The 15,706-nt window shown below is 43.7% G+C and overlaps 1 protein-coding gene across 1 annotated transcript in view; it reads left to right on the forward strand.

The window, feature by feature from the left end:
- Positions 1–15,706, forward strand: part of LOC137650265 (polyadenylate-binding protein-interacting protein 1-like) — a 109,355-nt gene that overhangs the window by 36,561 nt on the left and 57,088 nt on the right. The window contains exon 2 of the mRNA XM_068383568.1: positions 8,701–8,867. Coding sequence (XP_068239669.1) covers positions 8,701–8,867 — 167 coding nt within the window. The remainder of the gene's footprint in view (positions 1–8,700; positions 8,868–15,706) is intronic.

A 15,706-nucleotide genomic window follows, 5' to 3' on the forward strand; every position in this document is an offset into this window, starting at 1 on the left:
CTCTTTCATCGCTGGAGTAGTTTATCTCTCTGGGGAGACTCGACCTTTGCCCTCTCCAATTTCACCTAAACCATTGGAACAAGGAGAAGGGCTTAGAGAGTATCTCTTTCCCAATCTCCAACTCAGTCAAGACATGTCTGACTTGGTGGGACAGCAACATCAGACTTCGAGAAGGTCTTTCTCTTGCGATCAAGAACCCAAACCATGTGTTGTATTCAGATGCATCGGATTTGGGTTAGGGAGCTCCACTGGACAGTCTGGAATGCTCGGGTCTTTGGTCCACGGATCAGAAGGAACTCCATTTAAGGCAAGTAACATCTCTCCTTTGGCGAGATTTGTGCAAGGAAAAATGAATGTCTTGGCATACTGCCTCAGCAGAAGAGGACAAGTCATCTCCATGGAGTGGACGTTGCACAAGACTGTGTGCGAGAAGCTATGGATGACATGGGGTCAACCCACCATAGATCTTTTTGCGACTTCACTGACAAAGAGGCTCTCGACTTACTGCTTTCCAGTTCCAGATCTAGAGGCAGCCCACATAGACGCTTTCCTGCTGGACTGGTCTCACCTGGACGTTTATGCCTTTCTACCTTTCAAGATCCTAAACAAGGTGCTGCAGAAGTTCACCTCTCACGAAGGGACCAGGTTGACGTTGGTTGCTCCACTCTGGCCCGCGAGAGAGGGGTTCACAGAGGGACTTCTATTGCTGGTAGACGTTCCAAGAAGTCTGCCGTTGCGGATGGATCTCTCTTGACAGCCTCACGTAAAGAGATTTCATCAAAGCCTCCCCACGCTTCGTCTAACTGCCTTCAGACTATCGAAAGACTCTCTTGAGCTCGAGGGTTTTCGAAGGAGGCAGCTAGAGCGATTGCGAGGGCTAGAAGATCCTCTACCATCAGGATCTATCAATCTAAATGGGATGTATTTAGAGACTGGTGCAAGTCCTCCTCTATTTCCTCTTCCAGTGCCTCTGTAGCGCAGATTGCGGATTTTCTGCTTTATCTGAGAAACGGTCGCTCCCTCTCTGCATCCACCATTAAAGGCTACAGAAGCATGTTAGCTTCTGCTTTCAGGCATAGGGGTTTGGATCTTTCTAATAACAAAGATCTCCAAGACCTGCTTAAGTCTTTTGAGACTTCCAAGGAGCGTCATATTTCGACTCCTGCTTGGAACTTGGACGTGGTCTTACAGTTCCTTATGTCAAACAGGTTTGAACCATTAAATTCAGCCTCCCTGAAGGATCTTACCCTCAAGACACTTTTTTTGGTGAGCTTGGCTTCGGCTAAAAGGGTTAGTGAGATACATGCTTTTAGCAAGAACATCGGCTTCTCCACTACTAAAGCAGTATGTGCTCTTCAACTTGGTTTTTTGGCCAAGAATGAACTTCCGTCTCGTCCTTGGCCTAAATCTTTTGAAATCCCCAGTCTTTCTGAGATTGTGGGGAAAGAAGTTGAAAGAGTGCTGTGCCCCGTTAGAGCTCTTAAATTTTATTTGTCCAGAGCTAAACCGCTACGAGGTTGTTCAGAGGCTTTATGGTGCTCCGTTAAAAAGCTCTCTTTGCCCATGTCTAAGAATGCGTGGTCTTATTTTATTAGACTTTTGATTCGGGAGGCACACACTCATTTAAGTGAGAAGGATCGTAATTTACTTAAGTCAAGGCTCATGAAGTTAGAGCGATAGCAACTTCAGTAGCGTTTAAGCAAAATAGATCCATTAAAAGTATTATGGACGCGACCTTTTGGAGAGGCAAGTCGGTATTCGCTTCATATTACTTGAAAGATGTCCAGACTCTTTATGAGGACTGCTACACACTGGGACCATTCGTAGCAGCGAGTGCAGTAGTGGGTGAAGGCTCTACCACTACATTCCCTTAATCCCAATATCCTTTTAATCTACTCTTGAAATTCTTATTCTTATTTTGGGTTGTACGGGAGACTAGGAAGTCTTTCGCAATCTTTTTGATTTGGCGGGTGGTCAAAATGTTGTTTCTTGAGAGCGCCCAGATTAAGGGTATTGATGAGGTCCTGTTATAGGGGTGTTCGCCCTGGATATAACAGCTCCTGGGAGTCTTTCAGCATCCTGAGAGGATGGCTGGGCTTCGTGAGGAAAGCGGACTAATGACGCAGAGTAATCATCAGAGTCAGCTTCCTTACCAGGTACCTATACTTAAGTTTGTTTTTATGAAATATTTGTCAAAAACTCTTGAGCATATACGCCTTTATTGTTACAATACTGGTCTCTACCCACCACCATGGGTGTGAATCAGCTATTTATATATTCACCGGCTAAGTTTAATATTTAAAAATGATATTTTCATTATAAAATAAATTTTTGAATATACTTACCCGGTGAATATATAATATTAAAGGCCCTCCCTTCCTCCCCGATAGAGACCCTGCTGACTGAGAAGAACTGGAGTGGTTGAGAAGTATATGCGGTATCTGGCCGATAGTCGGCGCTGGTGGGCACACCCGCAACTTTCATGGCGATCGCTCGCGAGTTTTTTGGAATCTGTCGGGCCGTCGGAGACGTCAGCTATTTATATATTCACCGGGTAAGTATATTAAAAAATTTATTTTATAATGAAAATATCATATTTCCTAGTGTATCTCAGGGATGATTTGGGCTCTTCCATTCCAGCAATAAAAGGAGTGAGGGCAGCGTCAGGTCAAGTCTTCCTCCTGAAGGGCATTGACTTGGGAGCCTCCCGTCACATCTCGATGTTCATCAGGAGCTTTGAGCAGTCATGCCCCCCACAGGAGGTGAGGATACCGCAGTGGGACCTAGCCATAGTACTCAAAGCCCTGTCAGAACCGCCCTTTGAGCCCCTCAAGGACATCCTGGATAAGGAGCTCACCCTCAAAACGGTCTTCCTCTTAGCCCTGGCTTCGGCGAAGAGGGTTAGTGAGTTGCAAGGATTATCGTAAGAGGTCTCGCACTCAAAAGGATGGCATGAGGCCTCGTTTAAGTTCGTCCCTAACTTTGTGTCCAAAACGCAGAACCCAGCTTGTCGGGACCCTCGGTTCGAGGGCTTTTCGGTCCCAGCGATCCCTCGGTCGGACAACCCTAAAGACTTATTCTTATGCCCGGTCAGAGCAGTAAGAAAATACCTTGAAAGGACTTCCAGACTCCGACCTGAGTTCAAGAGTTTATTCGTCTCGACCGGTCGGGTGAAGAAACCAGTCTCCAAGAACTCAATCTCCTTTTGGTTGCGACAGGTGATCAAGAGAGCTTACGATGCTTCGGGAACCCCTCTCCCAGGCAGACCAAGGCCTCATGATATTAGGGGTCTAGGCACCTCCCTGGCATTTGAGAAGAACATGGCCGTGGGCCAAATCCTGAAAGCGGGTACCTGGTACAGACAGTCCACTTTCACGGAACATTACCTGAAGGACTGTTCTAGGAAATCCTTGGACGGGCTCGCCCTTGGCCCAGTCATATCAGCCCTGCAAGAGATTTAAGGTCATGGCCCCAAGGAAACCGGGGGCGGTAAGCCAAGAGACACACGTTCATCCCTTACCTTTCCCCTTATCATCCTTCCCCTGGCCCTTAATCCCCGGCGTAGGCGTGACTCAAGAGGCCCTGGCGGCCAGGATATACGTCTTAAGCAAGAAATAGGTCTCAGAAGTAATGGTACTGAGGTTAGCCACTTAGACACTAAGTTAGTTTTTTGGGTAGTTTCTCCTATTTTCATTCAGTTTTCTAGTAGGGGGTCATTGGAACCTAGTTCCCCTTTCTAGGTTCCCTTTTTTCGCCCGCTCGTGCTCCCAACCTTCAGACCCTAGTCCCTGCAGGACACTCCCACCTCCTAAAGTTTAAGTCTCCTAAGAAAGTAGTTCTAGGTAAGTACTCTGTGTTGGAACAAATCACAAATTTTTAAGTAATTTGTATTTTTCCTAACATACTTACCTAGAACTACTTTCGGGTTATGGCCCGCCCATCCTTCCCCGAGGGTCCTGCAGGATTGAGGAGAACCCTTTTTTGCAACGAAACTTACTGATGAGCACGACCGGAGCTAGCACGCTCTCCGACCCCGAGTCGCCTCAGGGCACGTATCAATCCGCCTGAGGTCACCCATAGAAAATGGGAATAGGGTAAACTACACAAAATTCTGGTCGGTTGGGAAAGAGTTACCAGTAACTCCTAAGAAAGTAGTTCTAGGTAAGTATGTTAGGAAAAATACAAATTACTTGAAAATTTGTGATATTTGGTGAAAAATTATCCAAAGGTAGTCTTTCAATACCCCATGCTGCCTCTCCATCATCCTCATCAGAACCTTTACTTTTGTTTTCATTTGATATGATGCTTTTTCAATTATTTTTTTTTTTTAAATCCTTACGCTCAAAACGATCTAAATGAACAGAAAAGGATATTCAACTATAGACTATACAGAGTTCGCCGAATTTAGTGTGCATTCGGAAAACTGAAAGCAGTTTTTCGAATATTTTCAGCTCCAATTAATTCAAAATTAGAAAACGCGGAGAATATTGTAATGTCATGTTGTTTGTTGCACAATTATCTTCAGCATCATCCTAGAATTCCAGATGTGTCGATGGATTTGCCCTCTGATTATCATGCACCATTATTACCTGACATAAATGGACATGATACCAGAGATGCAAAGAAAGATCGAGAAATGTTTATGAATTATTTCAATGGTGAAGGTGCAGTACACTGGCAATTAGAGAGGTGTTGAAATTTTTGGTATCTGAACATTATAGTGATTGACAATTATAATGATTGCTGTTTTATGGGTTATGAATGCTAAATATTAGATATTTCAAAATAACTTTGTGCATATCGGTAGCCTTAGAAAATTTATTTTCATTTATGTACGGAATTATTATAAATTACGTGGTTAAAGTTAACGTGTTCTTTTCATGAAATACAATAATGCAATATGTATTAGTTTCCCTTACTTCTTGCACATTCGACAAAGAAGGATGTGGTATTTCTGATTCTTTTATAAATGATAGAATATCATACCATAGAGATGGTTCATAAACCCCATCAGTTCCTGTGCCAGATTTCTTGGAGGCTTCAACCTTTTTTAGTTCCTTTCAAAACACAGTGCGCATATTGTTGAGTTTTTTAGTCACCATGTCTTTATTTGCTTCTGGACACTTTTCTTTAAGTTTTTGTATCAGAACTTCGTAAGCCTTGTTTTAGCGTTTCTATCTTTATACAATTTGCTTTTTACATTCCATAGGCATGGATGACACTTATAAATCTCAATAAATTCCCCCCCAAAAAAACTTTTTCCACCCAAACTTCAGATATTATTTTTCCACTTATATTTTTCACTTGAAAAAACTAAATAATGAGGCTTCTGATATAGAGACTGGCCAGGTTGACTCACCCAGCCACAAACAAGCAGTTCCAGTCGGGGGCAAATTACATCTGTCTGTAAATGACCTCTTTTAGATCTGAACAAACAATCGATTGTAGCAATTAGACTATACAATCAGATTGGGGGATCAAGATGAACACTCACAACGATATGCTGAAACTCCGCCTACTTTGATCTATTCTCACAGATTCAGTCGCTAGTGAATGGGCAGCCTAACACTTGACCTCTCCTGTCCACCAGAGAGAAGGTACAGTACTGCCCTTGCTATATAGCGCCAGTGATTTTTTTTCGTGTTCAAGAAATGAGTCTATTCATAATCCGATTCATTGTTTGCCCCCTATTATGTGTTCCTGGATCTGTTACTGAGTTTAGAGTTTGTATTCTAGGGAGATTAAGTAATTCCTAGAAAATTGGCTAGCACAGTCTTTAGCCTTGAGGTACTATTGACTGATTGATAGTTTATCATTGTACAGTAACACTTTTTTGACACAGAGACAATAGTTGCTCTAAGGATTGGATAGGTGTTGAACTCCTCGTTTATCTCTCAGGAAGGTGATGTTGAGGCAGTGGTGAAAGGAGATGCCTTGCAGTCTTCATCCATCGTGCAAATTTCTGCTAGGGCTATGGTTTCTTGAGGGAGACTGCTCTCAAGCCGTCAGGGACAGCCGTGCCATCTGGCTCTGATTTGAGGAAGGTCTCAGCCTTCTCTAGATTCCTGCAATGACCACCAGCAGCTTTATCTATTATAAAGAGTTTTACCCTACTTCACCTGTTCTTGGCCTTCTAAGCACAATCTAGGAATGATGTTAAAACAAAGATATAAGGGGGGGAGGCAGTGACCCATAGGTATGTTTCCTGTTGTTAGTATAGGGAAGCTTTGCCTTGCACATTCCTTTCTGTTTTTCATCTGAATCCATTCCTGTTGTGACATAAGAGAAATACCTTAACCTGTGGAAAGGCACTTTTCCTCTTCCTTAAGGAGTATCAGATCGCACTCTTCGACTGTTACCATCATGGTTGATCTAGCAGTTAGTGAGACCTATATGATGGTTTTTGCCTCTGATCGATTGTAGGTGAACGGGACTTTTTCTGTTGGCGAAGCAAAATAGGAGATTTTTACCCACTTTCTCCATCCTGTCCATTAATAAGAGGAGCATTCTTGCCCTTAGAGAGTGGCTTTCCTTTGTCAGGAGTGAGTAACAGAGCTCATCTGCTGACCGATTATTTCGGGGCCCGTCAAGCAGACCATGATCCTGGTGTGATAACTACCTTTGTGACACCAGGTGCAGATGAGCTGTCCCACACGCTCGAATCACAAGTACCGTTGGCCTGGTAAGGGTTGGGTATATGTTCCTTTGAAGCCAACCTCCACATCAGAAATGGAGTGACACCACTCACCCAGTAGCCATTTTCCTGGGACTCGAAAGCCGGACTGTGAGCCCTGTATGGCAAAGACTTATGACATACCAGTACCAGGCACTGTTCCCCCAGGGGTCAAGTATTTCACCATTCTGATAGGGTGGAATGTGTTAGACTACCTCCAATTTTTTTTTTCTTTTTTGCCAGCTCTCCTGTAGGTCCCAAGAGAGAACATGTTTCATCTGTTAAAGCACTTTTTAGCAGAACACAGACTTCATTGCTTATCTCTAGCTAAGAAGCTTCTAAGTAGAGATTGGATTTCTCCTCCTTGGTGGAATAGTCAATGCGTGAAGGGAACTTTGAACAGTATTGCCTCCCCTGGGCCTTAAGTCCCAAGGTGGGATATTCCTCATCCTCAGGGCACTGGCACATGGACTTTATGCTAACCTAAGTAGGGCATCAGTGTTCTTACTCTCAAAATTGTCTCTCTTCTCTGCATTAAGAAGAGAATTGGAGAGTTTTAGGCTCCTCTTCATATCAGATTTTTGAGGGATGGGGATTTTGTTGCCTTCGCCACCTCCAAGACTGTGACAAACACCCACTTCAGGACCTTCTCGATCTTACTCCTCTGTGTAAGTTGCCATGAAGATATCATGTCATGTCCCCTTAGAGCTACTTGTGGAGTCCTCGACATCTTGCAAGCGAGTGTCACTGACTTTTCATTATCCCTGTAGGAACAAGAAGGAAGTATTCAAACACTTTTCTGTATGGCTTTGTGAGGCTGCTTGCTTGGAGATGCAGCTTTGGTCATTGTGTACCTTGGCTTTCAACTTCTAGAAAGAACTTGGAAGCCTATCCTTGTCATTAATCTTCCAGTTTACCTGTCGTAGTACTTATAGCTGAAGGTTTCTGACTACCTTTGCCTCTCTACCTTAAGTCCCGAATTACTTGTTGGTGTACTTTGGAACAAAGGTAGCGTCTGAGTAAGGTCAGACCACCGTCTCCCATTTGTATTTTTAGGATGTTGCTCATAGATCCCAGGAACTTCTCACTGGGGTCTTGTGCTGGATGGTCAGTAGTTGCGTAACTCTCCCGTGTGGGGCAAGCATGCACCTTGTCTAAAGTGACATGTTTGGCATAAGTCTCGAGAAAAGGTGGAATTAGTTGTCTTTCTACTTTTTCTTGCAGGATATTTGCACGATGGAATGCCTTTTTGGTAGCCTACATTATCCTTAAAACCAACTCCTCCATCCTCCACACAAAGGGAAGGGTGGGTTGATGCTTTGCATTCACATTTCAATGGATGTGTGTGTGGTTCAACATTTCCTGTGTTATTGTCATGTAAGATGAGTTTTCTGTGACCTCTTATTAACATCATCCTAGCCAGTAGGCCAAGGTCCTAATAGCTACATAGCTTGTGTTTGGTATTAAGGAGGTTGTTAAGAGTCTCCTTCCTTGCTCCTGTGTGGGATCAGGAAAACTGACATGTCCAGTGAAGAAAGACCTTCACCAAGAGTAAATCTAATTAAAAGGGGTAAAAATTTTAACTACCACACTTCAATAACTGTTCGAGCTCCGCTGAAGACATTGAAGGACTTAGGTTTATATAGGTTTTATGTTTTAAAGCGATTGCAGATGTACAACAACTTTTCTTGAAAAAATGTTATATTTTTATGAGAAGATTGTGTATGTACTTACAAATCTTAAAGAGTGTTTTAAAAGTTGAAATTTTCAGAACTTCTTAATTTAACTCCGTTCTTTTCCACTTGTGAAGCTTAATAGTGATACACCTGTAATAGAAAGTGGCAAATGCATGGGGTGGTTTAAAGAAACATGTGAAAAATCCTAGCAAATTATTGGAAGTTTGGATGGAAGTATGCATAGTTGATACAGTATTAGCTTTGTATTAGAACATTTATTAGTTCTTTTTAAATCATCTATTCATATGAAAAGTTTCAGTGGAATAATGGAGTTTTTCTTTTTTGCCTCAGATACTCAAGAAGTTAAACCTAAAAAAATGATCTCACTCTCTGCGGATGCACCCGAATTTGTACCCCGTACATTTGTACAACCCCCTGCTCAACCACAGATTCAACCCCAGCAATCTCAGCCCCACGTGTCAATGGGAGAACCGTCACAGAATATGCAACACCATCAGGTAAGTTTTGAAAATTATTAATTAAGGCAATAAGTGTTAGATGTTTATTATGGCAATTTATGATTTTGATTTTTGCATTTTCATGTCAAAAGTTGCTATAGTCATATGGTTGGGCTGCATTGTTCTATTACCATGAAGGAAAGATTGTATACAAAACTATGTTCCTTATTTAAAAAGAGGTTTACATATTCCAATAAATTGTACCCAACCCTGTTCTGCAGCCCAAGTCCAAGTAGTTTTGGCACTGAATTTCACTGAATATTCTTTGTTTTTATTCGTAATACAAATCTTTGACCTTTGATAGGAGTATGACTTCAGTGAAGCTGGAAACCAGTCTATGAGGTTTTAACAAAGTAAACACAGCTGACGTCGGGTGACCTGACAGGTAGCACTAACTTTCACTTTGACTTTGGCTCCAAAAGAGTACAGACATACTTTCCTGGTTGTTCTTTGGTTGCTGTTGTTTATGATATTAGCTCCTTGGTCAGATATGTGGCCGGTACATCAAGCCTGAAATCGACCTCCATCAAATGTATACTGTATCTGTAGCGAGGGAGGAAGGCATTCCAGTTTGCAGGAATCCCTCTGTTCCGAGTGTATAGAGTGGCCTCCAATGCAGTGGGCTGAGTTTGCAGAGAACCAGAAGCAGAAGTCTAAGAGGGATTCTTCGGACTCAGTATTGGATACGTCCAAGCTGATGCCCAAGAAGCTCTTTGGTTCCTTCCTCCCATTTTCAAGTTTTAAGTTTGCGGCACGATGCGGTTCTCCCTTCTTGGCAATGTCTGTCAGAGGAGGGAAGAAGAGGGAGACCCCTTCCCTTCCCGCAGGAATTATGATAGGAATATTACCTTCCCTCGAGTGAAGGTAATACCCACATGCCTCCTGCCCTAAGTTCTCCTCGCTAATGTATCTGTTAACGTCAAATGCAAGAACCTGGACCTGTGTGTGTGTCTGTTTTGTGAATAAACTCCTGGAGGGTTGAGCTATGCTAGAATGCAGAAGTTTTACTGCCCTGTTGCTGCTCCCATCCTACCTACGGAAGAGAGTAGTTAAGTGACGTCCGTTGTTGTTACAGATGAGCTGCTGTTGGTTGCTGAGTCTGTCTGCTGCAAAATCCTCTATCTGCTTGAAAAAGGAGCATGGCCACTTCCCATCCCTTGTTTCGTTCTCACCTGTATTGTCTGTTTCTGTGCCTCCTTTTTGTTCTCAGAAGCTGCCTGCTGTGGAGAAGATGAAGAAGAGTTTACCAAAGAACAGGACGATTGATTTGGAGAAGCCTCTTGAGACATCCTCAGGCTCCTCTGCATGGTTCTGTGGGACGAGTAGCATTGTACCAAAACCTGCCCCTAGGGGAAACATGGAGGTACGAGGTTCAAGAGGTAAGGTTTTGTCTCGAGTAGCAATTCTTGCAAAGGACTTATTACGAGTTCTACAGGTCAGGACACCGAGCTATGGTCTAGTCCCTCTCCTGCCCAGGGACGTTCCCTGGACGGTTTGGTAACTCCATGAACACGTGCTGGAACAAGTAAATGATCAAAGAAAGCTGCTCTAAAGACCTGATGCTGATCTTGCCTTGTACGAACAAGGAACATCTTCCCCACATGTACTCAGAAAGAAAGCTGATTTTCAGAAGTGCTCGTTGACTCCGGTATAGTTGGCTTTCCCCCCACAAGGTGAGAAACCGCTTAAGGGCTACCATAATGATGATGAACCATGATCACCAAAATATCAGATGTCACCATAGATTCCACAGTGTGGACACTCATATCTGCTTCACGATCTCTTCCTAAGGCTAGACATGGGAAGGGATCAGGTTGTGAATCCCCTCATGCACAAACATCTTGTTAATTGCCAGGGACAGGGATACACGCTTCACTAACACCCTCATTCTTACATGGACCTTCACTTGAGCCCTTTCCTTTGAGACCTAGAGCAACAAAAAGTTCTTGGAAGGTGAAGCCATCTTCCCTGGTGAAGACACAAACACGATCACCCGCTCATGTACAATCCCCACGAGCTAGGTCAAAGTGCGTGTGATCACCAAGCTCTTAAGACAGCTCATGCTAAGTCTTCAAGCACACTTTGTGTATAATCGCCACATGCACAATCATTGCTCCAAGACATGAGCACGATCACTGAGCCTTACAGCAAAACATTTTCTTTCGCACTGTAAATCCATGAAAAGCCTAAAGTCTCTGGTGAGGAAACGATCAACTTCACGATAACGTTCCTCGATATGGGCCTTAACGTAGGTTCGGGTGGGTTTGCTATTAAGGTGAAAACAGAAAAATGTTCAAAATTTTCTCATTTGTCATTCCATGATCATAGGGGTGCAAAACACTTGATTCTAGAAGACCAAGGCAGCTCACACTCTGCTTTGCTCCGCTTCCTAAGGGAAATCACTGTACAGTAGTTTGGAAATTTCCTCTCCACCGAGTGACACTCCAGAAGTCTTCCATCAGAAGAAGAACACTATAAGTCTTCATGATGCCCAGGTCAGTGAGAGAACCCTTAAGTCATCATCATATAGAGATTGAGATAATGCAAAAGCCACATTGCCTGTCTTCTCTGATTACTGAAAGTCTTAAGCTAAAGTCCATCAGCTTAGAGACTGATCTCATTCACGGGATTCGTCTTCAGAACGGGATCAGTTAGTCTCTTATGACACATTAAGACACAAAGGCAGTTCCTTCAGGTAGGACTGTCCCTCGGGTAGTCGGGAGGAAAAAAGGCAAGCAATATCAAGGATGAACTTTTGATGCTTTCTGCACCGAAGGGAGTCTTCCTCTTGAAGAGAAATTTCATGTCGGAGCCTTTCCCTGAAAGTAAGGTTGACCAGTCCGATTGTTCATTGTCTCACTCCCCTTTTTTTCCTTCTGAAATCAGGACACTGAGAGTCTCCTCTACCTCAAAGGGGAAGAGAGAGAAGGGCAGTAAGGCTGCCGAGACTTCTTCACAAGTCTACGATCCCTCCCTCCCCTGCGGATTAGAGGCTCGGTCTGGAGAGGTCTCACTGCAAAGGAGAGAGGAATCATTACGAACTCTTGTCGAACCTCTTGAGGGAAAGGAGAGGAATCTCAGACTAGGAAAGGTTCTCTTCCCCTGAAACGGGCTCCCTCCCATTGGAGACTGAAAACAGAGTGTCAGTCCTCCCTCAGTTCTGTCCCTTGTTTTGGAGTTGAATGAACTCTGAGAGGCAGCCACAGAACCTATCAAAGGGAGGATGATGGAGATTGATCAACGTTTTGGTGCCCCTTGAGCTTCCATGGTGCTTATGCTGGATGAACTTGGGAGTAAATACGCCGGTCAGTGGACCTAAGAATTTTCTCTAATCTAGTAGGTCCACCAAACTCTTGCTTCCAGCCCTTTCTCACAAATGGAGGTTCTACATTCCAGAATAAGCTGTTCCTTTTCTTCTTCTGATGAATCCAACAATGATGGCATTGACCACAAGCATGACAGCAGATACACTGAAGTACAAGGGCACTGCTTTCTCAGCCTCCAAATACACAGCTTCAAAGATGGTGGTGAGGTCAAGCCTGCAAGTCACCAGTTGGATCAACCACTGGTCGGAAGCCTTGGTGTACTTTGCTTCATCTCATGATGTTTCAGGTCCCAAGATGAAGAAGAAAATCACAGACCTCCCAAGATGAAGAACAAATTCACTGACCTCGTGCTCTCATCGGGAAAAGGCGCCGATTTTCCTTACTCATCAGTGGGCAAACTAGGTTCTTAAGAGGAGAGATGCAGTAGCTTCACATTTCTCCAGCCAGGTAGGCAGAAAGCAGCACTCTCCCTCAAGAAAGTACTGTTCCTGGACACCTTGACTTTTTCTGACAGATGACATCGAAAAGTGGAGAAAAGGAGTCATGATTTCCTTTTCCACAGAGCAATGATCTTTAATGGCTGTAGTCCTTCCAGATCAACTGCTCCGAAAGCTTCATATTACCATCCCAGCAAGACAACATTGAAGAAGATTACTGCAAAGCCCCCAGAAAGGGTGGGGACCACGCTTGTCCCTTACATCCTCATCCTGATCGTGCCAGGAAAGGAGGCAGAGGTAAAAGAGGGACCCAAGGTTGCCGAGATCAGCGAACCCCTTTTCCAGCTGCCACGATTGGGTGCATGCCTGTCAATCCATTGGGCAACTGGCAGCGATACTTTGCAGAGTCGCTTGTTAAAAGTCCTTCAGGACAGATATGAATTTCTTTCATCAGCTCTCCTCCCTGTGCTCGCTCTTCGTTAATGTTCCTGATGTATCTTCATGAATCGTTGAAAGCCCTTGACCTTGTGAATGATGGGAAGGCGATGTAGAAAGACACTGGAAGTCATCTGAGATGGGTCTTTTGGCTTCTAGAGCCGTCCTTTTATGTATAAAAATCAACAGATGGATGTTCTCTCATTTTTTCTACAAAGTCTATCTTTAGGAGATGGCAAGCTCAATCTTTGCTGCCATCAGGAAGGATGACTCCATGCTCTCTGTTGACCTAAAGGATGTGCATTTTCAAGTACTAATCCATAGGGAATTGAGTACCAGTTCCAAGTCCTATGCTTCAGATTGTCCACGCTCCTCAATTGTTCAAGCTGGTTTTCAATCTAGTCTCAGCTTGGGCCCATTCAGTCGGGATTCACATTCTGCGATATCTCGACGACTGGTTGATTTTGTTGTTCTTAATGAGGCAGTTGCTCCAGGATCTAGACAAACTTCTTGTCTTTTGTCTTGATCTGGGTATCGAGAGCAATGTTGCTGGTCTCAGATGTGTCAAAGGAGAGGTGGGGCACACACCTGAGGAAATACACAGGACTGTGTTCTGAAGACGAAAGGAGCCTGCATATCAACCTTCTGGAAATGCGAGCTGCCCTTCTAGCTCTGCAGTCCGCTCAACAGAGTTTTTTAGACACTTAGGAGCCTTGATGAGTGACAACACTACCATAGTGACTTTTGTCAACAAACAATTAGGGGTTGTTTCTCAATCCCCTGGTGTCATGGCAAAGCAGACACACACTTGGGCATATGATGATACAGTAGAGCTGTCAGTGAGGTACATTCCAGGCATGAGCAATGTCCTAGCGGTCTCAGCCGTCAAGGGTAGGTAGTAGGAACAGATTGCTCCTTACACTAACCAGATGACTTTTACAGCATACCAGAAAGGCTACTTGCCTGTTGTGGTTCTCAATGATAGACTTGTTTACAACTAACTTGAACAAGAAACTGCTTGTGTTATGTTCATCAGTTCCCTCTCTGCAGTGGAAGATGTATTATATCTTTCCATGCCTTTGCCTTATAGGATGAATACTCAACAAGATGTTGATGATTTTGAACATCAGGCTAACCTTGGTGGCCCACAAGTGATCACAAGTCAAATGATTCCACAACTCTGTAACCTCTGTGCCACTTCAAGGGGGAAACTATCCAGCATCTCTTCTGAGCTTGAAGCTTTTTACGTAGCATTTCACAGGAGATATCTGGGTACATCTGTAGATCCTCGGCAGCTGTTTGCCTTGGAAAATGGGCCATCTTCTGCAGTTGGTGTCATAAACAGAGTACTTTTCCAGTCTGAGCCTCCCTGCAACTTGTTGCCAATTTCTTCGTCTACCTTTGCCTAGAAAAGCTCTCCTCAGTCTATGTGGTAAAAGGTTACTGGTCAGCTTTGAGCCAAGTTTTCAGGCTGAAAGGCTTGGATCTTTCCTCCACTTGGGATTGTCCCTACTGAGGATCATTGATCAGTCCTGTCCCCTTAGAGAACTCAGATCCCCTCATGGGACATCACAAGGTTTTGCCCAAATTAAACCCTTCCGTGTTTTTGCTGGTGCTTGCCTTGGTGAAAAGGGTAGGTGAGTTTCATGGCATTTTGTATACCATTAATCATTCCAAAGGATGGGAGGAGGTTTTGATAACATTCGTTCCTGAGTTCATGGCTAAGACACAAAACCCAGCAATCCATGAGATGATGTTTGAATCCTTCTCCCACTCCCCCCCAATATTTGACTTGCAGTGTGAATGACCTACTTTTTGTTTTTGTGAGGATGCCAAGATGCTACCTTAAGAGAAATCAGCATTTCAGACCTGAGCGCATAAAACATTATTCCTTATCGCTGGTAGGTTGAAGAAGCTAATTAACAAGAATAATATCTCCGGGCTTTTGGAAACAATCAGACATATATTCCCTTCCCTGGAAGTGGTGAAGGCAGGAGTCTGGAAGTGTTAAACAACCTTCATCATCTGCTACCTATAGAATGTCTCGCCTTGGGACCGGTGGTAGCTACTCAACAGGCTGTGTAGTGTGCCTAGCCCTCTCGTGGAACAAAAAGCATCTCGTTTTGGATAGTGGTCGTGGTGTAAGTCCAAGAATGAAGGTAAGAATTTCCGGCCCTTTTTCCTTTTTTTTTCCCCTCCATTGGGGTCATAGCGCTGTTATAGAGCTGGATCGGACAAGCAATGCAGGTAACTACTCAGCTGAGCACTTTTTCATTACATTGGTTTGTCCAGTATTCACTTGTCTCTCTTATCCATCTTTAGAAGGTCAAGTATGGAGAAAATGTATGCATTCCCATCAATATAAATGCCACTTCCTTTGAAAACACAATTCTAGAGGATTAAGGTGTTCTTAAGATCATCCACTAGTATATAGTGGAGGCTTAGCGTAACACCTCCAACATCTCTCTGCTCAGGTAGTTAGGAGGTTGAACAGGAGTCATGATTTTCACTTCCCTTCAGGACTAAAGTATATTGACATTTTCCCAGGTCAAGAAACCAGACAGATTTGTTATATATGAACTTCCACACCTCTTCAGAATAAGTCTCCTGTTAAAAGTCAAAGGTTTGTATTACATATAGG

The sequence above is a fragment of the Palaemon carinicauda genome, chromosome 11 (assembly GCF_036898095.1).
Source record: "Palaemon carinicauda isolate YSFRI2023 chromosome 11, ASM3689809v2, whole genome shotgun sequence".
NCBI classification, from domain to species: Eukaryota; Metazoa; Arthropoda; class Malacostraca; order Decapoda; family Palaemonidae; genus Palaemon; species Palaemon carinicauda.